This window comes from Eumetopias jubatus, unplaced genomic scaffold (genome assembly GCF_037043125.1).
Source record: "Eumetopias jubatus isolate StellerSeaLion01/CBP00866 unplaced genomic scaffold, mEumJub1_p1.0 scaffold_11, whole genome shotgun sequence".
Taxonomy (NCBI): domain Eukaryota; kingdom Metazoa; phylum Chordata; class Mammalia; order Carnivora; family Otariidae; genus Eumetopias; species Eumetopias jubatus.
This window is the reverse complement of record NW_028274817.1, coordinates 76,780,294-76,807,722: the sequence shown is the minus strand read 5'-3', so window position 1 is coordinate 76,807,722 and position 27,429 is coordinate 76,780,294. Positions and strand designations below refer to the sequence as shown.

Sequence of the window (27,429 nt, the reverse complement as noted above, 5' to 3'; positions counted from 1 at the left end):
TTTTGCCTTTGTTTCCCTTGTCTTTGGAGATGTGTCCAGCAAGAAGTTGGTGTGGCCGAGGTCGAAGAGGTTGCTGCCTGTGTTCTCCTATAGGATTTTGATAGATTCCTCTCACATTGAGGTCTTTCATCCATTTTGAATTTATTTTTGTGTATGGTATAAGCAAGTGGCCCAGTTTCATTCTTCTTTATGTTGCTGTCCAGTTTCCCCAACACCATTTGTGGAAGAGACTTTTTCCCATTGATATTCTTTCCTGCTTTGTGAAAGATTAGTTGACCATAGAGTTGAGGGTCCATTTCTGGGTTCTCTATTCTGTTCCATTGATCTGTGTGTCTGTTTTTATGTCAGTACCATACTGTCTTGATGACTACAGCTTTGTAATAGAGCTTGAAGTCCAGAATTGTGATGCTACCAGCTTTGGTTTTCTTTTTCAACATTCCTTTGGCTATTTGGGGTATTTTCTAATTCCATACAAATTTTAGGATTATTCCAGTTTTGTGTAAAAAGTTGTTGGTATTTTGATAGGGATTGCACTGAATGTGTAGATTGCTCTAGGTAGCATAGACATTTTAACGATGTTTATTCTTCCAGTCCGTGAGCATGGACCTTTTTTCCATTTCTTTGTGTCTTCCTCAGTTTCTTTCATGAGTATCCTATAGTTTTCTGAGTACAGATCCTTTGCCTCTTTGGTTAGGTTTATTCCTAGGTATCTTACAGTGTTAGGTGCAATTGTAAATGGGATCGACTTCTTAATTTCTCTTTCATCTGTCTCGTTGAATATATATAGAAATATATATATTTCTATATAAATAGAGAAATGCAACTGATTTCTGTGCATTGATTTTATATCCTGCCACTTCGCTAAATTCTGGTATGAGTTCTAGCAATTTTGGGGTGGAGTCTTTGGGTTTTCCACATAGAGGATCATGTCATCTGCAAAGAGTGAGAGTTTAACTTCTTTGCCAAATCGGATGTCTTTTATTTCTTTGTGTTGTCTGATTGCTGAGGCTAGGACAAGTCCCATACATTTTTTAACATTTATTTAAGTATTTTATATTTTAGGCCTCTTTTTAAAGGATATTGTTTTGTTCATTTCAATTTCTAATTGTTCACTGCTACTATATAAAAATATGATTGATTTTTCTGTGTTGACCTTGTATCCTGCAACCTCTCTAAACTCACAAGGAGTTTTTTGGTAGGTTTGTTGGTATTTTCTGTGTAGATGATCATATTGTCTGTGAATAAGGACAGTTTTATTTCTTTTCTAGTTTGTATGCCTTTTTTTTTTCCTTACTGCACAATCTAGGATTTTCAAACAATGGTGAATAGGAGTGATGAGAGAGGATATATCTTTGGGAAGAGCATTCAGTCAGCATTAAGAATTACATTAGCTATTAGGTTTGTAGATGTACATTATCAGGTTGAGGAAGTTATGTTCCTAGTTTACAAAGAGTTCTTATCATTAAAGGATGGTGTATTTTGTCAAATGTATTTTTTTGCATCTGCTGATAGGATCATGTGCTTTTTCTTCTTAGTCCATTGGCTTTTGAATATTGAACCATCTTTGTATTCCCAGGATGTGGTCAAGGTATATTCTTCCTTTTTTATATTACTGGATTTGAATTACTAGTATTTCATTGAACATTTTTTCATTTATTTTCTTGGGAAATATTGGTCTGTAGTTTTTTTTGTGCTGTCTTTGTCTGGTTTGGTATTAGGGTAATGCTGGACTCAAAATAAGTTGGCAGGTGTTCTGTTTTTATTTGGAAGAGATTGTGTAGAATTGGTTTTTCCTCTTTAATTGGTAGAATTTGCCAGTGATTTCTTGCAGAGATTACTTTGAATTTATGCTGTTTAGAGTTTTCTAAGCTTCTTGACTATCGAACTGTGTCTTTCACTAAATTTGAGAAGTTTTCAAGATAGTTTTTTCAGATAGTTTTTCTGTTCCGTCTTTTCCTTTCCTTCCATGAGTAGGATTACACCAGTGTTAGACCTTTTGGTATTATCCTGTAGATCCTTGAGGCTCTGTATTTTTCCAATAAAATTTTATTTTTTGTCACTGATTTTCACACTGGATAATTTCTTTTGATTTATCATCAATTTCATTGACTCTTTCCTTGATCATCTGTATTCTGTTATAGAGCCCATCCAATGAGGTTTTTTAAAACTTTGGTTATGGTATTGTTAAGTTCTAAAATTTCCATTTGGTTCTTCTTTACATAGTATCTTTTTTTGCAGAGACTTTCCATCTTTCTCTTTGTTTCACAAGTGTTCCCCTTACTTCCAAACACTTTTATAAAGCTGCTTTAACGTCTTTGTCAGATAATTCCAGTGTGTTTGCCATCTCAGCATTGGGATTCTTGATCTTGTTTCAGTATAATAGGGAATGTTGACAGTTTTGTTTTAGGAGGCAGTTGACTCATTTAGGTTCAGACGACAAGTTCTTACCATCCTTCTGTGGGCTGTGGTTTCATTGTCAGTGCAGTGTTCAAAGTCTTTGCAAACTTACTTGGCTTGATCCCATGTATATGCCACCCAGTCAGTATCCAATCTGGGACTTGTTTGGTTGTACATCTCTTCAGTTCTCAGAGTCTGTGGTCTGCTGTTTAGTGTCAGATCCACACATTCTGCTGCTCCCTCTCTGCCATCTCTTCAGTACTTCCTGGTTAATTGGGCCACCCTTTCTCAGTGTCTGGGTCCAAGCAACAGAAGGATAGAAAGAGAGGAAAAGCATCAAAGGCTCACCCTACCCTACTGAGACCACTGCTTCTCTGATTGGAAAGGAAGGTTCCTGTTATTCCCCTGTTGCCACTGCTGCCACCATAGGTTTGTTTCCGGCTGACACACATGATAACAGAAAAAAGGAAAAGAAAAAAAATTGGAGTGTTTCCATATACTTTCTTGAGTTTTCAAGAACCTCTTTCCCATTCTTCAAACCAGAACTAAACTAAGGTTTCCCGTGGCGCTCTCTGTCCACATCAGTGTATGCTTCCAGATGTTAGGCTGTATTCTGTCCACACCTAGGGATATTGGAAGAAAAAGAAATGCTAAACTCACCCTTGATTCTGTGGTACTTTGAATTCTGGTCTTCTTCCCCAGTCCTCCTGCTACTGTTTACTTTTCAGAGTCTTCAAATAGCTGCTCCTCGGTTTTATAACTACCTTCCAGTGGGAATAAGGTAGTGTGTTTACTCCATCAACACCTCATTTTGGGAGCGTAAGTTTTCCTAACCAGTTATGTGATAGCACAGTCTAGCATCTATTACTTTACATCTAACTTTCTAGCATAATTATAAAAAGGGTTGTTTTTCATAAAAAATGTTCTTGGGGCTTTATTTTCTCAAAGGGCTTAGTTTCTTTCGATATTCAAATCATTGTTTTTCCAAGTGCCTTTCCTAACATCATCTTTCATAATTCTTTCTTCCACTTCCATAATTCTTTCTTCCAGACACTTCATTTTCCATGACTTCTAGCATGATGTACACAGTCCTCCATTATTTCCCTTGACTTAAGGAAATCCTGACCTTTATGATAGATTTTGCTCATTCACTTCGTTGATTTCCATTGTACTTCAGCTGTTTGCATCAGACAATTAGGAAAACACCCACAAAGAAAGAAATTGACATAGTGGGTAGGGAGAGATGCTAGTGTTAAGTCGGAGATACTGTTTGGATAGAGAATAAATTTTCCTTCCCTTTTTTATTGTGGTAAAATATATATAACATAAAATTTACCATCTTAATCATTTTAAATGTATAGTTCAGTGGTATTAAATACATTCATAATGTTGTGTACCCATCACCATCATCTATCTCCCTAACTCTTTTCATCTTGTAAAACTGAAACTCTATGCCCATTATATGATAACTTCCCATTTTCCCCTCCCTCCAGCCCTTGGCAAACACAATTCTACTTTCTTTCCCTATGACTTTTTTTTAAAGATTTTTATTTATTTATTTGACAGAGAGAGAGAACACAAGCAGAGGGAACAGCAGAGGGAGAGGGAGAGGGAGAAGCAGGCTCCCTGCTGAGCAGGGAGCCCAATGTGGGGCTCGATCCCAGGACCCTGAGATCATGACCTGAGCTGAAGGCAGATGCTTAACGGACTGAGCCACCCAGGCGCCCCTCTTTCCCTATGATTTTGACCACTTTAGGTACCTCATCTAAATGGAATTATACAGTATTTGTCTTTTTGTGACTGACTTATTTAACTTAGCATAATGCCATCAAGGTTCATCCTTGTAACATGTGCCAGAATTTCTTTCCTTTTTAAAACCAAATAATATTCCATCATATGTTGGAAAAATTTTAAAAGTGTTCATCTGAGTGGTGAATATTTTTAATGTTACAGCTTTTGCTTCCCTTTATAGCTTTATGATCTTTGGGCTCTAGATAATGACTATTCTTAATAACAAGGATCCCCCTTTTCACTAAACAATAAGAACAAAAAATTTTAAAAATAGGGTCTTTGCTATGAAATCCACCCTAAATGTTTTATAGTGTTTCCTAGGCACCTTTGTATGTATGTTTTGATGTGGTAATGATCTCAGTGTAAAAAATTTTTAACCTGCTTTTTTCACTTAACATTACATCTTAAACCAGTTTTCATTGTTGTGTAATTTTCATAAACATCATTTTTAGCAGTTGTAGAATTATGAGATCTCTTCTAAACAAACATACAAAAACTGCTAGGTAATAACATCAAAGGACAGTGTTCTACTCTGCTACCTATGGCCTCTGGGGATCTATAAAAGAAAAGGGTAGGACATTATTAAATATGATCATATATTAAATACTGAATATACTTCCACAGACAAGGTCCCATGCTAGACACTAAAATATAAATGTGAATAAACCCTTCTCTGTCTTTGGAGAACTTTAGGTTAAATGGGAGGCAGAAGCAAATAAGCACAACAAAGAAAAACCACAATAAATGTGTCACAGAAGGAAAGGTTTCATAGAAGTCATACCCTTCAAGGAAGAGTAAATGTTTGTCAGGGCACAGAACAGTGGTACATTGAGGGAAGTACACATAACTCAGTATTTCAGGGGATTAGGTCATAGATCTTTACTCACTGATGTTAAATAGTTTACAAGTTAAGTGCAGAAAGCAAGTTGAAAAACAGTATAATAATATGATTCCATATATATGACAAAAGCAAAACCATATTGATGTACATACATAATGTGTGTATGACAGGACATAGATCAAATTGATAACAGTGGTCCCTTCTGTGGAGGGGAGTAAGTACAGAGCTATAGATATTAAGGAAGACTGTGTATGCCTTATATCTTTTAGGAGATTGTTAGATGTGTAATTAAATATAATATGGGAATAATAGTGAATATATAACTAATGGAGCCTTGATACAGTGGAATATTTAACCAAATAGATATCATTCCATAAGTCAGTAATTTGCATATATTCTTGAGATTTGGAATACTTGTTCAATTATATACTCAATAAATTTTTGAAAAAGCAGAGTGATTTTATTTCTAAGTGAGGCTGGAGGACCTTGTGATCTTGATTTCTCTGTGTGCCTGAATGTATATAAATACAGACATCTGGAATGCTATATAGATTCCAGACAGTTAACAATTACAGGTTGTGAGAGAAAAGATAATAAATGTTTAGAATTTTACTTTTTTGGATTACATATTTTAATAATTTTTTATATATTTCTATAAGAAATGTTTCTTGCAGTTAGATGATTTTTTTGTATAAAGTACTCATCATTGGGGCTGTATGGTGAATTGGGCACTCTCATGCATTGATGATGAGAGTATAACTTGAGACATTGGTTTTGGAAAGAGATTTACTGTCATGTTTCAGAAGTCTGTGCATTTTAGACTTAAAGACACCTGCAGATTGAAAGCAAGGGGATGGAGAACCATTTATCACGCTAATGGACATCAAAAGAAAGCCGGAGTAGCTATATTCTATCAGACAAACTAGGTTTTAAAACAAAGACTAACAAGAAATGAAGAAGGGCATTATATCATAATTAAGGGGTCTATTCATCAAGAAGATCTACCAATTGTAAATATTTATGTCCCCAACATGGGAGCACCAAATACACAAATCAATAATAAACATAAACCCATTGACAATAATACAATAATAGCAGGAGACTTTAACACCCCACTTAGAGCAATGGACAGATTATCTAAGCAGAAAAATCAACAAAGAAACAATGGCTTTGAATGACACACTGGACCAGATGGACTTAACAGATACATTCAGAACATTTCATCCTAAAGCAGCAGAATACACATTCCTTTCGAGTGCACATGGAACATTCTCCAGAATGATTCACATACTGGGTCAAAAATCAGCCCTCAACAAGTACAGAAAGACTGAGATCATAACATGCATATTTTTAGACCACAACATTATGAAACTTGAAGTCAACCACAAGAAAAAATTTGGAAAGACCGCAAATACAAGGAGGTTAAAGAACATCCTACTGAAGAATGAATGGCTTAACCAGGAATTAAAGAAGAAATTTAAAAATACATGGAAGCAAATTAAAATGGAAATAGGACAGTCCAAAACCTTTGGGATGCAGCAAAGGCAGTATTAAGAGGGAAGTACATTGCTATACAGTCCTACCTCAAGAAGCAAGAAAAGTCTCAAATACACAGCCTAACCTTACACCTAAAGGAACTGGAGAAAGAATAGCAAATAAAGCCTAAATCCAGGAGAAGAAGGGAAATAATAAAGACTAGAGCAGAAATAAACTATATAGGAACCAAAACAAAACAAAACAAAAAACCCGTAGAATGGATTAACAAAACTAAGAGCTAGTTCTCTGGAAGAATTAACAAAACTGATAAACCCTTAGCCAGACTTATCAAAAAGAAACGAGAAAGGATACAAATAGATAAAATAACGATTGAAAGAGGAGAGATCACAACCAACACCACAGAAACTTTCCACAGTTATAAAACAGACACATAGATCAGTGGAACAGAATAGAAAACCCAGAAATGGACCCTCAACTCTATGGTCAGCTAATCTTTGACAAAGCAGAAAAGAATATCCAATGGAAAAGACAGTCTCTTCAACAAATGGTGTTGAGAAAACTGGATAGCAACATGCACAAGTATGAAACTGGATCACTTTCTTACACCATACACAAAAATAAATTCAAAATGGATGAAAGACCTCAGTGTGAGACAGGAATCCATCAAAATCCTAGAGAACACAGGCAGAAACCTCTTTGACCTCGGCAGAGGCAACTTCTTCCTAGACACATCTCCAGAAGCAAGGGAAACAAAACCAAAAATGAACTATTGGTACTTATTCAAGGTAAAAACTTCTGCACAGTGAAGGAAACAACCAACAAAACTAAAAGGCAACCTATGGAATAGGAGAAGATATTTGCCAATGACATATCTGATAAAGGGTTAGTATGCAATGAGATACTAATGAGAACTTATTAAACTCAACACCCCCCAAAGAAAATAATCCAGTTAAGAAATGGGAAGAAGACATGTACAGACACTTTTCCAAAGAAGGCATCCAGATGGCCAACAGACACAAGAAAAGATGCTCAACATCACTCATCATCAGGGAAATACAAATCAAAACCACAGTGAGATACCACCTGACACCTGTCAAAATGGCTAAAATTAACACAAGAAACAACAGGTGTTGGTAAGGATATGGAGAAAGGAAAACCGTCTTGCACTATTGGTGGGAATGCAAACTGGTACAGCTACTACTCTGGAGAACAGTTTGGAGGTTCCTCAAAAACTTAAAAATAGAACTACCCTACCATCCAGCAACTGCACTACTAGGTATTTACCCAAAGAAAACAAAAGTACAGATTCAAAGGGGTACATGCTGTTTGTAGCAGCATTATCAACAGTAGCCAAACTATAGAAAGAGCCCAAATGTCTTTAGGCTGATGAATGGATAAAGAAGATGTGATGTATGTATGTATGTATGTATACACACACACACACACACACACACACACACACACACACACACACACACACGAATATTACTCAGCCATCAAAAAGAATGAAATCTTGCCATTTGTGACAACGTGGATAGAACTAGATTGTATTATGCTAAGTGAAATGTCAGAGAAAGACAAATACCATATGATCTCACTCATGTGGAATTTAAGAAAAAAACAGGATCATTGGGGAAGGGGGAAAAGAAAACGGAGAGAGGGAAAAAAGCCATGAGACTTTTTTAAAAAGATATAATTAATTTATTTATTTTAGAGAGTCAGTGAGTGGGGGGAGGGCAGATAGGGAGGGAGAGGGACAAACAGACTCCCCATTGAGTGTGGAGCCCAATGTGGCGCTTGATCTCCTGACCCCGAGATTATGACCTTAGCCAAAGCCAAGAGTCAGATGCTCAACTGACTGAGCCACCCAGGTGCCCCTAAACCATAAGGGACTCTTAACTGTAGAGAACAAACTGGGGGTTGATGGAGTGAGGCATGTGGGGGATGGGCTAGATGGGTATGGGTATTAAAGAGGGTACTTTTGGGGCACCTGGGTGGCTCCGTCGTTAAGTGTCTGCCTTCAGCTCAGGTCATGATACCAGGGTCCTGGGATCGAGCCCCGCATCGGGCTCCCTGCTCCACAAGAAGCCTGCTTCTCCCTTTCCCCCTCCCCCTGCTTGTGTTCCCTCTCTCGCTGTGTCTCTCTCTGTCTTAAAAAAATAAAGAGGGCACTTTTGATGAGCACTGGGTGTTGTATGTAAGTGATGAATCACTGAATTCTCTAGAAACCAATGTTGCATGGTATGTTAACTAAAATTTAAATTTAAAAAATGTGTCTTATGAAAATGACCATATCCTTTGACCTAATATTTCCACTTCTAAGAATATTCCCTATGAAATAATCCAAGAAAGTTATGTAAAATTATGCTTATCAAAGCATATCATATCATTTTTATAATGATAAAGTAGAAATGACTTTAATAGGTTATATTCCATTTGATGAAATATTAGGAAGTTCATAAAATTATATTTAATAGGAGTTTAAAATTACATTGGAAAAGGTTTGATAAGGAAAAGCTCCTTCTCAGTCAGCCCTAACCCCTCAGAGATGAACAGTATTTTTACTTCTTTTGCCATAGATTAGTTTTGCTTCCTCTTGAACTTTATATGTACTCTTTTGTATCTCTCTTCTTTCACTCAGTATAAGGTGTTTGAGGTTTATCTATGTTGCGCTTTGTTCTTTTTATAACTGTATAGTATTCCATTGTAGGAATCGACCACAATTTACCCGTTCTTCTCTTGGTATCCATTTGAGTTATTTGAGTTTGGGGCTATTATGAATAAAGTTGTTGTTAGCATTCTCAGTCCTATCTTTTTGTGGACATATGTACTCATTTCTCCTGGGTAAGTATTTGGAAGTAGGATTGCTGTGCCTTATGGTAAATATATGTTTAACTTTATAAGAAACTGCCAATCTGTTTCCCAAATTATACCAATATACACTCCCACCAGCAATGCACTGCAGTTCCAGTTATTCCATATCCTTACCGGTGCCTGATGCTTATAATCTTTAATTTTAACCATTCTGGTGGATGTATAGTGATGACACATTGTGGTTTTTGTATATGTTTAAGTGCTTTTTATTTTAGTGTTCATACCTTTTGAACCAATGATTCCACTTTGGGAACATTTTCCTAGGAACATAATCTGAAATCCAGAAAAAATTTATATGTACATACATGTTCTTTGCTGCATAACTTACAGTAGCTGAATGTGAGAAATATCCTAAATATGAAGTATTAGGGAAGTAGTTACATTTATGCTTAAGAGATATGGTCATTCAAAATTATAATACAAGAAGGATATGAAATTATATAGTATCAACTATAGAAAATATATTAAAATAGACCGTATGTCAACAAAAGTTTATTTTAAAATACTGGAAGAAGGGGCTCCTGAGTGGCTTAGTCGGTTAAGTGTCAGACTCTTGATTTCAGCTCAGGTCATGATCTCAGGGTCCTGGGATTAAGCTCCGTGTCAGGCTCCCTGCTCAGTATGGAGTCTGCTTGAGGATTCTCTCTCTCCTTCTGCCCCTCACCCTACTCACATGCTTGCGCTCTCTCTCTCTCTCACCCGTTCTCTCTCTCAAATAAATAAATAAAATTTTTAAAAATAAAATAAAATACTGGAGGAAAACAGACCAAAATATCTTTGGGTGGTGGTAATATGTAATTTTTCCCCATCCTTATCTATTTTTCCTAATGATCATATAACCATTTTAGAATAGCACAAAATGTAAGTAAACTTTATTTATTTATTTACTTATTTTTAAGCTTTTTTTTTTTTACATTTTATAATGCTTTCTCTCTACCTAATCTTTTCTGCGACATGAAAAATTGCTCTCTTGGGTTTCTTAAAATATGTTATTTCTTCTACTGTTTTGACTCTTCAATTATAAATTGCATGCAAAAGACACTCATGTTGTTTCTTCTCCTGAACATCTGATGTTCCAATGTCCAGTCCAGGACAGAAGATAAAATAGAGCGATTCAAGAAAGCAGTTGAATACTATTCAGTCACAACCAAACTCTCTTCGCTGCCAGTGGGTCCCTCCTCCTTTCTAGGTAAGGCTTCCATCTGATGCAGAGCTCCTCTATCCAAAGGGGAAACCGAGTCCCTCATGGGAACTCCTGGGCCAGAGTGAAATGACTTGTACTGCACTCTTGTAGAAGTCATCCCTGTTTGGTGGATACTCTCTTTTTGATTTTCATGTCATAAGAGTGGTTTCAAATTTGTAGATGGGGTCCAATGCCATTTCCTTAGCTTGGGCTTCTTCTGGCACTAACCTCCATTGCAGCCTGGTGTACGTAAAATAGCTCTGTCTCTGGGTTCAGGCCTGAGTTTGAATTCCACCTCTGCTGCTTAATAGCTGTGTGATCTTAACTAGTCACATTTGCATGTATGTTATGTGGCTTATGATACCTATTTTATGGGATTTTTTAAAAAATAATTTCCATAAGGTTCTTGGCATGGCACATAGCTGGTGTTCAATAAATTATAACTTATCTATTAATAATTTTTCAAGCAATGTGGGGTTAGCGGAATGTAATATGGTAGAATTATTAGGATTCACTAAAGTATAGCCCTTTCTCTTGGCTTCAGGTTTTCGGAATAATCGCCTTGGAAATCCTCCCCTTCCACGAAATCAGATGGGCACTATTTCTGCTGGAAAGCCAATGGTAATATCTTTCAAGAGTCTCAAGACCATGTGTTAGCATTAGACTCAGGTTGCTTCCTGATTTTTATACTCTGAGTTAAGAAGTTAAGGTAATTCAATGTTATCAGAATATCAAGGCTGTATATACCTATGTCACATTCTCAACTCGAGACTGGCAGACTATGTAGAGAAAACATCCACATCAGTAACCACTAGGGCATTGTGAAGGTAGATTAGCTAATGTTGGAGAGTGGTTCTAGGAGACATGGATTGGTTCATTGTCCTGCCTCTGGAGGATTCTGTCCATATATCACTGTTAGAATAATTTCTTATTATTCTCAGTAGGTTCTTTGTATCCCAACAATCCCTGCTACTGGCATTATCCACTGTGTCACAACTTCTGAGGGAACCATTTTGGAGCCTGTTCAAATGTTAAATAGCTTTTCTGTCTGTTTTATCCTTTAGTTTTCTCACCATGTGCCCCAGAAAATGAAATATCCACCGCCATTCCCAGTGGGACCCAACTCCTCTCTTCTCTTCTCTCCCCATGCTTTGGGGGAACCCCATGCTTTTTCTGAGGATCCCATGCTGCAGGACAGCCCCTTTGCCAACTGGGCTGTCTCTTATGACTCCTCTGCATCCCAGTTTCCCAATTACCTGACTTCCAAAGCCTCACCTCCTTTGGGACCAGACTCTTCTCACTCCTCTTCCTCTGATGGTGAGGAACCAAATGGAACCAGCTCTGAGTAAGTATCTGAATAGGCACTCAAGGGAACAGACTTCCGGTGCATCTGTATTTTTTTTGCTGGTAACCTTGGTTGGGTGTGGGGAAGTATATGTTTCTGGCTTTTCTCTGTAGCTCTTTACTCTTAAATGAAGTACTCTCAAACTCTATGCTTGACTACTTCATACTCATATCGACTCTGTACAGGTGGTAATTTTCAGATACCCAGACCCCTGAAGTAAAAGGATGCATAGCAGCTGGTTAGGGAAGCCCTAGGTATGGGTGTGCTACATTTCATGGCTGTCATTTCTCAATTTTTGAGAGGGATGGATTGAATGTAGAAAAAAATGAAAAGAATTTATAGAGTTGAAGTATTAGAACAGTTGAGTAGGCAGTTATATTGCTTAAGACAGGGTTCTGAGGATTAAAACAGTGGTATTTTATACTAGCTTATTTGTTCTTAGATTATTTCTCCAAGCAGATTCATCCTGGGAAACAGAGCTACTTTGAGGTTTCAGTTATAATTAGTTTCTTAGAATGTAAGCTGACTCTAGACATGGCCTCTTATAAGCTGTAGAGGAAATATATCAGGTCCAATACTTAGTGTCTTGACTTCAGAGGGTTTGTAAGAATCCTTAGGATCAGAACAGAAATCTTCAGTTGGAATATCTTTTTTTTTTTTTTTTTGAGTATACTCGTATGTTTATATCTTTGGGGTTTTTTCCAACTGAATTATTTTATTATGTTATGTTAGTCACCATACAGTATATCATTAGTTTTTGATGTAGTGTTCAATGATTCGTTATTTGCGTATAACACCCAGTGCTCATTACAACATGTGTCCTCCTTTATCTCTTCTACATGGTCTTTTGAAATTTTTAGTCACATCACAGAAACACTTCAGCAGCAGCCCGGATGGGAGGATCCAAATGGTGACAGAGGGTCCTGGGTACAGCCCATCGATGCTGGAGTTGCAGATACCAACCTGGGTGATGGAGAGCCCCACATCCCATCCCTGCTGTCTATGTCTACAAGGAACCACATGGACATCACCATTCCGCCCTTACCTCCAGTAGCTCCCGAAGTCTTGCGGGTTGCTGAGCACAGACACCGAAGGGGTCTTATGTACCCATATATCTATCATGTCCTCACTAAGGTAAGAGAGGACATCAGCACCTGCCTCCCTGCTTTTAACATTGTACTTCACACTTCCTAGAACCATAAGTTACCAGAGAAAATTCTAATTGTTATCTGAAGGGAGATAAAAGGAGACCAAGTATACTGGGGCCCCTCATTGTATTAAGGGCCTCAGGTGAAGTGAGACCAGCAGGAGATAGAACTTTATAATAAATGAGGCCCCAAGAAGAGAACTATAATTGTGAGATTTCTTTTTTTTTTTAAGATTTTATTTATTTATTTGACAGAGAGAGACAGCGAGAGAGGGAACACAAGCAGGGGAAGTGGGACAGGGAGAAGCAGGCTTCCCGCTGGGCAGGGAGCCTGATGCGGGGCTCGATCCCAGGACCCTGGTATCATAACCTGTGCCAAAGGGAGACACTTAAGGACTGAGCCATCCAGGCGCCCCTAATTGTGAGATTTCAAAGAAGATCATGCACCATGTTGGCAGACTGTGGTCTAGGGCTGGACACAATCTAAGAAGAGGCTTTATGCCCTTGTTCTTTACCTCTTCCTGTACTTCTCCAGAGCTGTTCCCTTCCTCCGTCTTACCATACAAATCTATCCCCCAGCAAAATGTCTAAGATGTGACTTTCCCCATTTAGTCAGCTACAGTCAGTCATAGCAGAGATTCTAAAGATGGAGCATAGCTTTTAAGCTGGCTATGGTCATCTGGGCTTATTACAGCTTCTTTTTATTCTGAAACTGTTAAATACAAGTAGAAAATTTGGTAGCTTGGCTACAGAGGCTAAAGTTCATTACTGATTCTTCTCAGCTCAATTCCAAACCTTGGGGTAACTCATTTTGTTCTTTATCCTGGACCATTTTTTTTGTTAGGGTGAGATTAAGATCCCCGTATGTATTGAGGATGAGTGTAACATGGAGCTGCCTCCAGCTGCTCTCCTGTTCCGGTCAGCACGTCAGTATGTTTATGGGGTCCTTTTCAGTCTGGCAGAAACACAGCGGAAAATGGAACGCCTGGCCATACGGCGGCGGCTACCTGTGGAAGGTGAGTTTAGTTCTAGCTTCAGCAGCTCTCTCAAAGCTTGGTATGGAACAAAAATGTCTGTACTAGCACCTCATACTTTTGGGTGTGGAGCAGTCTTTGAGAAAATACATAATTTGCCAGAATACATATTGGTATGGGTAATGCATGAACTTAAGCCTCAGTTCTTTAATCATTAAGCATTCAGAGTAACTACTACTTATAAGAACCATGCTGGACTTTGAGAATGTAGAGGTATATCTGACATAGTTTTTCCTCCTCAGTAAGGTTTTGTTTTGGATTTGATCCCGTAGAGAGTTGGAGCCATTGAGATGTTTTAAGCTGCAGAGTGACATGGTCAAATTAGTGTGTTCAAAAGAACCCTCTAGATTTCTGCTTCTGGGAAGATGGAGTATATACTTTTCCTTATTCCTCCTGCTAAATACAACTAAAAGCCCAGGACATTATATATATAACAAGCACAAGACATTCTAAAAGGTGAAGAGAAGAAGGCAGACTGGCTAAGGACTTTGGGATCCAAGGAATAATGCAGTGGTGAGTTCCCTGGGTTTTCTTATTGCTGCATATATCCTAGACTAGGTGTGGGATAAGCCAGCAGCCCAGAAACACCCAACAGGTACAGACCAGTAAAAGCCCCAAGAAATGCCTTCTCACGCTAGTCAAAGGCCCCAAAAGAAACAACCTAGCAACACAGAAAATTTTTAGATAATAACCACTCTACTCTAGCCAAATACCACAAAAATCTGTGGCCCACCCTCACCCCTACTAGCAAAGGCCAGATAAATAACCTAGATTTCTATCCTTGCCAGACTGTAACAAGGGAGAGAGAAGAGCTGAGTGGGGAGCCAGGACTTTCAATCCCACTGGGCAGTGATGAGACAGCATCTCCCTTCACTCACAGGAGTGGTGTCAGAAAATACCTGCTAAAACACAAGATTAAAATAAGATCCTTTTAAAATATTAAAGATCCTTTTAAAAGATTGAAATAAGAGTCTTTTAAAATAACATCCCAAATGTCCATTTTTCAATTGAAAATCCTTCATCATACTAAGAACCAAAAAGATTTCAAACTGAGCTCTCAAACCAAGGAAAGAAAGTCAATAGGTGCCATCATTGAGATGACACAGATGTTTGAATTACCTGACAAGGATTTCAAAGCAGCCATCATAAAAATGCTTTGACAAAGAATTCTGAACATGCATGATACAAATTAAAAATAGAAAGTCTTAGCAAAGAAACAGAAGATAGAAGAAATGGAAATTAAGAACTAAAAAATTCAAAAACAAATGAAATACTCAATAGGTGGGTTAAACAGCAAATTGGAGACAACAGAAGAAATAATCAGTGAATGTGGAGACAGGACAATAGAAATTACCCAATCTGAATAATAGAAAATAGGCTGAAAAAATGGACAGGGATCAGTGAAACCAGAATGAAAGATCTAATATTTGTGTCATCACAGTTCCAGAAGGAGAGGAGGAAGAGGGTGGGACAGCAGATGTATTCAAATAAATAATGGCTCGAATATTACCAAATTTGGGAAAAAAACAAGCCTACAGATTCAGGAAGCTGAGTGAATTATAAACAGTATAAACCCAAAGAAATCCATGTGAAGATAAATTGTGGCAAAACTTTTGAAAGCTCAAGGCAGAAAAATTATTGAAAGCAGCCAGAGAAAAGCAATGCTTTACCTATTGTGGCAAAATAATATGAATAACAGCTGATCCCTCATCAGAAGCCAGAGTCCAGAAGGAAGTTGCACAACATTTTCAAGGGCTGAAAGGGAAGAAACAAGTTAGAATTCTATATCAAACAAAAACATCTTCCAGGAATGAAGGAGAAATCAACGTATTTTCAGATGATGGAAAACTAGGATAATTTTTCACAAGTAGAGCTACAGTAAAAGAAGGGCTAAAGGTATTCCTGTACACAAAAAGGAAATGATAAAAGGAGGAATCTTGGGAGGAGCTTGGGAATATGACAGAGTAGGAGGACCCTGAGCTCACCCCATCCCATGTTTTCAACTAGATATCATCCACATCCAAGTCAATAAACTAGAGAGCGATCTGAAGACTGGCAGAACAAACTCCACAAACAGTAGACAGATCTGTTCATACTTATTTCCAAGTATGTTGGGGGACTTCTGAAACAAGGAGCTGGTAGGTGCCATTTTCCATCCCCACTGTCAGCATAAGTACAGAGACACCTGCTGGAGGTGGGCCTGCACAGATACTTGGCACCTAACTCACTAGCAGTGCTCCATGCCCACAAGTTCTCCTGAGGACTTATCCACTCCAAGCTTGCTGGCCTTGGCCCTGGGCTCAGGGCAGTTTTTTAAAAGATTTATTTATTTTAGAGAGAGACACAGAGAGAGAGAAAGCACAAGCAAGAGGGGCAGAGGGAGAGGGAAAGAGAATCCCAAGCAGACTATGTGTTGAGCACAGAGCCTGATTCAGGGCTTGATCCCACCACCTGAGCTGAACCCAAGAGTTGGGCATTTGCGGGGTGCCTGGGTGGCTCAGTCGGTTAAGCATCTGCTATCAGCTCAAGTCATAATCCCAGGGTCCTAGAATCGAGCCCCGTATCAGGCTCTCTGCTCGGCGAGGAGCCTGCTTCTCCCTCTCTCTCTGCCTGCCACTCCACTTGCTTTTGCTCTCTCTCTGTCAAATGAATAAATACAATCTTCTAAAAAAAAAGAGTTAGGGGCGCCTGGGTGGCTCAGTCGGTTAAGTGTCTGCCTTTGGCTCAGATCATGACAGAGCCCCTCATCAGGCTCCCTGCTCAGTGGGGCGCCTGTTTCTCCCTCTCCCCCTCCCCCTGCTTGTGCTCTCCCTCTCTCTCTCTGTCAAATAAATAAAATCTTTAAACATAAAAAATAAAAAAATAAAGAGTAAAAAAGCAATAAAATATTAAAAAATAAAAAGAGTTGGGCATTTAACCAACTACACCACCTAAGCACCCCAGGGCAAGTTTTGTTAAAGCTAAGCAGGTGCCCCACCTAGCTACCAGGTGCACAGCATACATGTCTGTCATACTGTGCTTAGCTGTGCACCCCTAGCCACCCTTGTATACACATGCCCCCAGTCACCAGCATGTACCACACTGAGCAGCAGTCTTCCAGGCACCTTTGTGCATGTACCCAGCCGAGCACCCACAGACACCGTCTCCCACCATGCCCAGCTGTGCACCCCCAGCTGCTCAAAGAAGAAGCAAAATGTACACAGAAACAAATAAAAATGAAAACACAATGGTCTAAAACCTCTGGTATGCCGCAAAAGCAGTACTAAGAGGCAAGTTTATAGCAATACAGGTCTACCTCAAAATACAAGAAAAATCTCAAATAACCTAACCTTACACCTAAAGGAGCTAGAAAAAGAAGAGAAAGCAAAACCTAAAACTAGCAGAAAGAAAGAAATAATAAACATTAGAGCAGAAATAAATGATATACAAAATAAAAAAATTAGAAGCAATCAATTAAACCAGGAGCTGGTTCCTTGCAAAAATCAGTAAAATTGATAAATCTCTAGCTAGACTTTCAAGAAAAAAAGAGGAGGGACTCAAATAAATAAGATCACAAATGAGAGAGGAGAAATAACAACCAATACCACAGATATACATACAAACAATCATAAGAGAATATTATGAAAAACTATATGCAACAAATTGGACAGCCTAGAAGAAATGGGTAAATTCTTAGAAACATATAAACCACCAAAACAGAAACAGGAAGAAATAGGAAATTTGAACAAACCAATAACCAGCTAAGAAATTGATTCAGTAATGGAAAAACTCCCAACAAACAGAAGTCCAGGACCAGGTGGCTTCATAGGCGAATTCTACCAAACACTTAAAGAAGAGTTAATACCTATTCTTCTCAAACTATTCCAGAAAATAGAAAAGGAACAAAAATTTCCAAATTTATTCTATGAGTCCAGCATTACCCTTATACCAAAACTAGTTAAAGACACCACTAGAAAAGAGAACTACAGACCAATATCTCTCATGAATATAGATATAAAAATCCTCAACAAAATACTAGTACACCAAGCCCAACAACATTAAAAAAATCATTCACCATGATCAAGTGGGATTTATTTCTGGGTTGCAAGGGTGGTTTAATATTCACAAATCAATCAACATGATACATCACATCAGTAGGAGAAAGGACAAGAACCACATGATCATTTCAATAGATGCTGAAAAAGCATTTTACAAAGTACAACATCCATTTATGATAAAAACCCTCAACAAAATAGGTTTAGAGGAAATGTACCTCAATATAATACAGGCCATCTATGAAAAACCCACAGGAAACATCATCCTTAATAGGGATGAAATGAGAGCTTTTCCCCTAAGGTCAATAACAAGACAAGGATGTCCACTCTCACCACTTTTATTTAACATAGTACTGGAAGTTCTAGCCACAGCAATCAGACAACAAAAAGAAATAAAAGGAATCCAGATCAGTAAGAAAGAAGTAAAACTCTATTTGTAGATGACATGATACTATATGTAGGAAATCCTAAAGACCATCAAAAAACGGCTAGAACTGATAAAGAAATTCAGTAAAGTTGCAGTAATCAAAATCAATGTACAGAAATCTGTTGCATTTCTATACACAAATAATGAAGCAGCAGAAAGAGAAATTTAAAAAATTCCATTTGTAATTGCACCCAAAATAATGATACATAGGAATAAGGCTAACCAAAGAGGTGAAAGATCTTTGCTGTCAAAACTATAAACACTGATGAACTAAATTGAAGATGTCATACAGAAATAGAAGGACATTCCATGCTCCTGGATTGAAAAAACAAATATTGTTAAAATGTTCTTTACTACCCAAAGCAGTCTACACATTTAATGCAATCCCTATCCAAATACAGCAGCATTTTTCACAGAGCTAGAACAAACAATCCTAAAATGTGTATGTAACTACCAAAGAACCCAAATAGCCAAAGCAACCTTGAAAAAGAAAAGCAAAGCTGGAGGCATCACAATTCCAGACTTCAAGTTATATTACAAAGCTGTAGTAAATCAAAATAGTATGGTACTGGCACAAAAAATAGACACATAGATCAATGGAACAGAATAGAAAATGCAGAAATAAACCCACAATTATGTGGTCAATTAGTCTTCGACAGAGCAGGAAAGAATATCCAGTAGGAAAAAGAGTCTCTTCAAACAAGTGCTGCTGGAAAAACTGGACAGCGACATTCAAAAGAATGGTCCACTTATAGCATACACAAAATAAATTCAAAATGGATTAAAGACCTAAATGTGAGATGTGAAGTCATAAAAATCCTGGAAGAGAACACAGGCAGTAACTTCTTTGACATTAGCTGTAGTAACTTTTTTCTAGATAGGTTTCCCAAGGCAAGGGAAACAAAAGCAAAAAGAAACTATTGGGACTGCATCAACATAAAAAGCTTCTGCACCACAAAGGAAACAATCAAGAAAACTAAAAGGCAGCCTCCAGAATGGGAGAAGATATTTGCAAATAACATATCTGATAAAGGGTTAGTATCCAAAATATATAAAGGACTTATACATTTCTCCAAAGAAGACGTCTAGGTAGCCAACAGGTACATGAAAAGATGCTCAACATCACTCATCATCAGAGAAATGCATATCAAAACTGCAATGAGATAATACCTCACACCTGTCAGAATGGCTAAAATCAAAAACACAAGAACAACAGGTGTTGGTGAGGATGTAGAGAAAGGGGAACCCTCTTGCAGTGTTGGTGAGAATGTAAAGTTGTACAGCCACTGTGCAAAATAGTGTGGAGGTTCCTCAAAAATTTAAGACTGGAACTACTTTATGATCCAGTAATTGCACTACTGCGTATTTACCCAAACAGAGACACCAATTCAAAGGGATACATGCACCCCTATGTTTATAGAAGTATTATTTATAATAGCCATGATGTGGAAGCAGCCCAAGTGTCCATCCGTTGATGGATGGATAAAGATGTGGTATGTGTATGGAATATAATGGAATATTGTATTGGAATATATAATGGAATGTTATTAAGCCCTAATAATAATGAAATCTTGCCATTTGCAATAATATTGGTGGAGGTAGAGGGTATAATGCTAAGCAAAATAAGTCAGAGAAAGACAAATACCATATGATTTCACTCAAGTGTGGAATTTAAGAAACAAAACAAACAAGCAAAGGAAAAAAAATGAGATAATCAAAGCAAGAAACAGACTTTTAATCATAGGGAACAAACTCATGGTTACCAGATGGTAGGGAGTAGGGGGATGGGGAAGGAAATTAAGGAGTACACATGTCATGATGAGCACAGGGTGGTGTACGGAAGTGTTGAGTCACTGTATTGTATACCTGAAACTAGTAACACTGTATGTTAGCTAACTAGAATTAAAGCAAAAACTTAAAGAAGGAATCTTGCAACATCAGGAAGGAAGGAAAGACAATGGAGAGAACAAATATGTAGGTAAAAACAATAGACTTTGCTTTTCTTGAGTTTTCTAAATTATGTTTCACAGTTGGAGCAAAAGTGTCACTGCTTAATTTGGTTCTCAGTGTCTATAGGGAAAATATGTAAGACAATTCTAAGTGGGGAAGATTAAAGGGATGTAACCGGTGAGGTTTCTATACTTGAACCGGTAAAATGTCAACACCAGTAGAACGTGGTAACTTATGTGTACACAATGCAATGCCTAGAAAAAGCACTAGAAAAGGTGTACACAGAAATACTCAAAAACATATAGATAAATCAACATGAAATTCTAAAATAAGTTCATGTAACCTATAGGAAGGGAAGAGGAAGAAAGCAGAGATAAGAAAAACAGAGAACAAACCAAAAAAAATGATAGACTTAAGCCCTAACATATCAATAATTACATTAAATGTAGTGGTCTAATTACACCAATTAAAATACAGTCATTGACAGACTAGATAAAAATCATGACCCAATTATATGTTGTCTCCAAAAATTCACTTCAAAGATAAATGATATATATGTTGAAAGTAGAATGATGGAAAATTATATACCATGAAAACATTAATCAAAAGAAATTAGGAATGGCTGTATTAATACCACATAAAGTAGACATCAGAGCAAAGCAAATTGCCAGGGAGAGAGAGCGATATTATATACTGGTAAAAGGGTCAATATACCAAGAAGACTAGCAATCCTAAATGTGTCTCACCAAACCACGGAGCCACAAAATACGTGATGCAAGAACTGAGAAACTGGGCACCTGGGTGGCTCAGTCGTTAAGCGTCTGCCTTCCGCTCAGGTCATGATCCCAGGGTCCTGGGATCAAGCCCCGCATTGGGCTCCCTGCTTGGCGGGGAGGCTGCTTCTCCCTCTCCCACTCCCCCTGCTTGCGTTCCCTCTCTCGCTCTCTCTATCAAATAAATAAAATATTAAAAAATCAAACAAACAAAAAAGAACTGAGAAACTTAGAAAGAGACAAATCCACAATTATAATCAGAGACTTCAACTCCCCTTTCAGTAATGAGTAGAACAGGGCGCCTGGGTGGCTCAGATGGTTAAGCGTCTGCCTTCGGCTCAGGTCATGATCCCAGGGTCCTGGGATCGAGTCCCGCATCGGGCTCCTTGTTAAGCGGGGAGTCTGCTTCTCCCTCTCCCTCTGCCTTTCCCCCTGCTTCTTCTCTCTCTGTCTCTCCTGCAAATGAATAAATAAAAATCTTTAAAAAAAAAATAATGAGTAGAACAACTAGACAGAAAATCATGAGGTATATAGAACTCAACAATACCATCAATGAATAGGATCTAATTGACTCTTAAAAGAACATGCAACAAGAGCAAAATATATGTTCTTTTCACATGCCTACAGAACATATACATAGATCATATCCTGGACCATAAAACAAACTCAATAAATTTAAGAGAATTAAAATTATACAGAGTATATTCTCAGACCACTATGGAATCAAACTAGAAATCAACAACAGGAAGATAATAGGAAAATCAATAAATACTTGGAAAATAACAAAGCACTGCACTTTTATACAATCCATGGGTCAAAGAGCAAGTCTCAAGAGAAAGAAAGAAATACATGGAACTAGATGAAAATAAAAATACAGTATACTAGAGTCTGAAATGGAGCTAAATTGCTGAGAAGGAAATTTATAGTACTAAATGCTCATATTAGAAAAGGGGAAACATTTCTAATCTGTCGTCTGAATTTTCACCTCAAGAAACAAGAGGAGGTGAAAGCTAAATCTGCAAGCAAACCAAAGTGAAGAATTAATAATAAAGAGCAAAAATCAGTGAAATTGAAAACAAAAATAACAGAGTAATTAGTGAAACAAAAACCTGGTTCTTCGCAAAGAACAATAAAATTGACAAACTTCTAGAAAGTCTGCAAAGAAGAAAATAGGGAATACACAAATTACTAATATCAACAATGAGGCAGGGAATAACACCATAGTACCTACAGATATCCAAAGGATTATATGGGAATACTGTAAACAACTCTACACATAAATTTGACAACTTAAACAAAATGGGTCAATTTCTCAAAATTCCAAACTACCACAACACACCTAATATGAAATAGATAACTTGAATAGCCCTGTAAATATTAATAAAATTTAAATTTTCCCAAAAAAGAAATCTGACTGAAATGGTTTCACTGGCGAATTCTACCAGATTTTTAACAAATTTATTTTCAAACCCATATGTTGTACAACTGAAACTAATATAACATTGTATGTCAATTGTATTTCAATAATAAATTTTTAAAAAATTTTAATGTAATCTCTACACCCAACATGGGGCTCAAACTCATGACCCTTCAATCAAGAGTTGAATGCTCTACTGACTGAGCCAACCAGGCACCCCTCAATAATAATTTTTTTAAAAACGAGTACATAGAGTCTGTCTCAGATCTTTTAATTTCCAACAATGCTTTACATGGGCACTTATAGTGGACAATAAATCTTTAAATTAAAAAAAAAAGAATTGCCATCAATTCTATACAAATCTTTTTCAGAAAATAGGAAAAAACACTTCCCAATTCACTCTATGAAGCCAGTGTTACTCCAATACTAAAACCAGATAAAGAGAGTATATAAAAACAGTCCTTCAGACCAGTATCCTTCATCAATATAGATGTGAAAGTTCTTAACAAGATATTCATCAGTAGAATTCAACAATATATAAAAAGAATTACACACCATTGCCCAGTAGGGTTTATTCCATCTTGCAAGACTGGTTCAATATTTGAAAAATCAGTCTATGTAATCTATCATATAAACAGGATAAAAAAAGAAAATTAATATGGTCATCTCGATGGATGTGGAAAAATATTTAACAAAACTCAACAATTCATGATAAAAAACTCTCAGAAAACTAGTAATAGAGAATTCCTTCAGCTATATATAGTTCCTTCAACTATATAAAGATATAAAGATGTTCTTTATCAACTAGATAAAGAACATCTACAAAAACCTTACAGCTAACATTACAGTTCATGGTGAAAGACTGAATGTTTTTCTCCTAAAATCGGGAGCAAGGATAGTTATGCCCTCACTGCTGCTCTTCAGCATAGTGTTGAATTTCTAGCCTGCATAGAACGGCAAGAAAATGATATAGAAGACATACAGATCGGAAAGAAAGAACTAAAACTGTCCCTAGTTGTAGATGGCATAGTCTATGTAGAAAATCACCATCTACAACAAAATTCCTAGAACTAATAAGTGAGTTCATCTAGGTTGTAGGATACACAATAAATATACAGAAATTAATTGTATTATATTTCTGTATACTATGAATATGAGGAACCAAAATTAAAAAAATAAAATATTTATAATTCCTCCAAAGCAAATGAAATACTTAGGCATAAATATAACAAATTATAAAATGCTGATGAAAGAAATCAGTGAACAACTACATAAATGGAGAGACATAGATCTCCATGAACTGGAAGATTCGACATAGTAACATGTCAATTCTCTCCAATTTGATATGCAGGTTTAACACAATTCCTATCCAAATCCCAGCAGGATTCTTTGTAGATATATACAAGATTATTCTGATATTTATATGAAAAGACAAAGGAACTAGAACAGTTAAAACAATTTTGAAAAGGAATAAGTTGGGAGCAATCACTACCTTGATTTACAAGATTGACTGTGTAGCTACAAAAATTAAGACTGCATGGTATAGGTAGTGGTATAGACACATAGAACAGTGGAACAGAATAGGGAACCCATAAATAGCCCCATGCAAGTAGAACCAACTGATTTTTGACAAAGCTGCAGAAGTACTTCATTAGAGGAAGGGTAGTCCTTTTAACAAATGGTACTAGATGAATTGGACATCCATAGGTGAACAGGTACCACACATCTAGATTACTGTCTAAAATATATAAAGAACTCTGAAAACTAAGCATTATGAAAACAGTCCGATTAGAAGATCAGCAAAAGAATACAGACATTTCACTGAAGAAATTATACATGTGGCAAATAAAGACATGTAAAGATACTTAACATCATTAGTCATTAAAGAATTACAAATTAAAACCACAATGAGATATAACTACATACCTATCAGAATGGCTAAAATGAATAATGGTGTTAATACCGCATGTTGGATTGGATGTGGAGGAACTAGATCACCCATAAATTGCTGGTAGGAATGTAAAATGGTACCACTGCTCTAGAAAATAATTTGGCATTTCCTTTCAAAACTCAAAATAGACTTACCGTGCAACCCAGCACTTACACTTTAGGGCATTTATCCCAGAGAAATGAAGACTTATTTTCATGTAGGAACTAATAAATATTCATAGTAGATTTTATTCATAATGGCCCTAAACTGGAAACAACCCAGATGTCCTTCAAAAGATGAATGGTTAAATTGTGGTACATCCATACCATAGAGTACTACTTGGCAAAAAAAGTATTGATATATGCAACAACATGGAAGGATCCTCAGGGCATTATGCCAAGTGGAAATGCCAATCTCAGAAGGTTGTATACTATATAGTTGATTCCATTTATATAACATTCTCAAATTGACAAAATTGTAGGGATGGAGAACAGATTAGTGGTTGCCAGGGATTAGGGATGGTGCTGTGGGGCGTTGGGTGTGACCATAAAAGGGGTAGCATAAAGTAGATTTTTGTGGTAATTGAATAGTTCTGTATCTTGATTGCAGTAGTGGTTCTACAAATCTACCGGCGACATAGACCTATACACACAATTATACCAGTGCCAACTTCCTAGCTTTGATATATTTTTAAAGATTTTATTTATTTATTTGACAGAGACATAGCAAGAGAGGGAACACAAGCAGGGGGAGTGGAAGAGGGAGAAGCAGGCTTCCCGCTAAGCAGGGAGCCCGATGCGGGGCTCGATCCCAGGACCCTGGGATCGTGACCTGAGCCGAAGGCAGACGCTTAATGACTGAGCCACCCAGGCACCCCCCCAGCTTTGATATTACAGTTGTTTTAGATATAACCTTTGGGGGAAACTGGGTAAAGGGTACAAAGGACCTCTCTCAACTATCTTTGCAACTCCTTGTGAATCAATTATTTCAAATTAAAAATTTTGTTAAAAAGAGCACTGTCATAGTTGTGGAGCATGCATATGAAGTAGACCAGACAGGATGAAGTCAGGGACAGCAGTCTGGAGACTCTTGTCAGGTGATGAGATCTGAACCTCTGCAGTATTTGTTACGATGAAGAAAAGGGAACAGATATAAAGGATAATAAAGTAATAGAATCAGCAGGACCTTGGAAATAACCAGATGTGTAGGAGGTGAATGAGAATGCAGACTGTGGGATGACTTCCAGGTTTCTAGCTTGGGTAATTGAGTAGATGCTTGATGTCTTAAGTAAAAGAGGCCATAGCTTAAGAGCCTGAGGTATACCAGAAGTAGACAGAAGCCATGTTTTCCTCATCTGTTAAACCTTCAAAAATCTAAAAGATGTTGGTTTTTTGAGAATTTTGTGAAATTTTTAGAAATCTTTTGGAGTGTCCCATAGTCTGTTATGAAGCCAGATATTTATGTAATTCTTCCTTGGACTTCTTTCCTTACTAGCCTGGTACATTTACTTAAATGAGTTTCTGTGTAATTAACTGTGTGACTTTGAGCCTTTATTTCTTCATCTGAAAAAAAATGAGCACTATATTTTATGATAAAATAGATATACTTCTCTCTCAGGATTAGAGTTCTGAGTTCTGAGAGTAAATGATATTTACATTTATATGTAAAGTTCTTAACACATATCAAACATCTGATAAGTGTTTACTCCTTCTGTTACTACTGCTAACAATAAAAATTACAACAAAAAATAAAAAAAGATGTTGAAATGTGACAGATCCTGTCAATTGGGGCCAGTTGCAGAAATGCTCATTCTCTAGAGCCTGTTTTTCCTCAATTTCTGCTTTCTAGTTCCTTCAGTGATCCTCAAAGAGTGGTCTGCCTATAAAGGGAAATCACCTCAAACCCCTGAGCTGGTGTCTGCACTGACATTTCGGGAATGGACTTGCCCAAACCTCAAGAAGCTCTGGCTAGGCAAAGCAGTCGAGGACAAGAACAGAAGGATGCGGGCCTTCCTGGCCTGTATGAAGTCAGATACACCCAGTATGCTCAATCCAGCTAATGTCCCAACCCATCTGCTGCTCATGTGCTGTGTACTCCGGTAAGACATGTGACAGGGAGGTGGCCAGTTCATTTTTCTTTTACTTTTTTCCCATTTCCTTTAAGCATGTGTTTTAATGGTGTTTTGGGGTGGGGAGGTTTTTGTTTTATATTTAGCTTAGAATTCAGAAACACTGAAATTGATTGCTACAAGAGTCTCTTCACTTCATGATCCTGTCAACATCAGTTCACGCATATCTTCGTGAACTTTTTATATTTGGTTTTATATTTGGTTTTTGTCCCCTTCAGTTTTAATTCGTGATCTAATTCCCTTCTCTTCCTGTAGTTATCCACTCTTGGGTATTTGGTGTGTGTCCTTCCAAGCCATTTTCCATGTATTTATTTAGACATAAGTGTATCCTTGCAGAGTCTATAGTGTTGTTTGTATGTGTAGATTTTTTTCTCTTTTTTAACATGGAAGGTGCTGTACATCTCATTCTGTTTCTTATTTTTTTCACTCTGTTATTTTTGAGATCTATCCATATTCATACATGGTTCATTCCTCATGACTGCTGGATTATGTTCCATCAGATAATAATGTCACACAATATTTATTGTTTTCCAGTTCTTGAGTGTTACAAACAGTGCTGCAGGAAATATCTTCATAGATGTCTTTGTTTCTTTGTGTTCCTGTGTCAGTTTATCTGAAGTATATGCTCAGGAGTAGAATTCCTGGATCCTAAGATATGCAT

General features: G+C 37.3%; 1 protein-coding gene across 3 annotated transcripts in view; it reads left to right on the top strand.

Moving 5' to 3' along the window:
• The window catches only part of FAM120C (family with sequence similarity 120 member C), a 100,516-nt gene that overhangs the window by 32,611 nt on the left and 40,476 nt on the right, over positions 1-27,429 (top strand). For all 3 annotated transcript variants that reach the window (XM_028092874.2, XM_028092873.2, XM_028092876.2), the window contains exons 5-10: positions 10,487-10,589; positions 11,128-11,204; positions 11,648-11,928; positions 12,789-13,062; positions 13,920-14,091; positions 26,489-26,738. In XM_028092874.2, the coding sequence (XP_027948675.1) occupies positions 10,487-10,589; positions 11,128-11,204; positions 11,648-11,928; positions 12,789-13,062; positions 13,920-14,091; positions 26,489-26,738 (1,157 nt within the window). The remainder of the gene's footprint in view (positions 1-10,486; positions 10,590-11,127; positions 11,205-11,647; positions 11,929-12,788; positions 13,063-13,919; positions 14,092-26,488; positions 26,739-27,429) is intronic.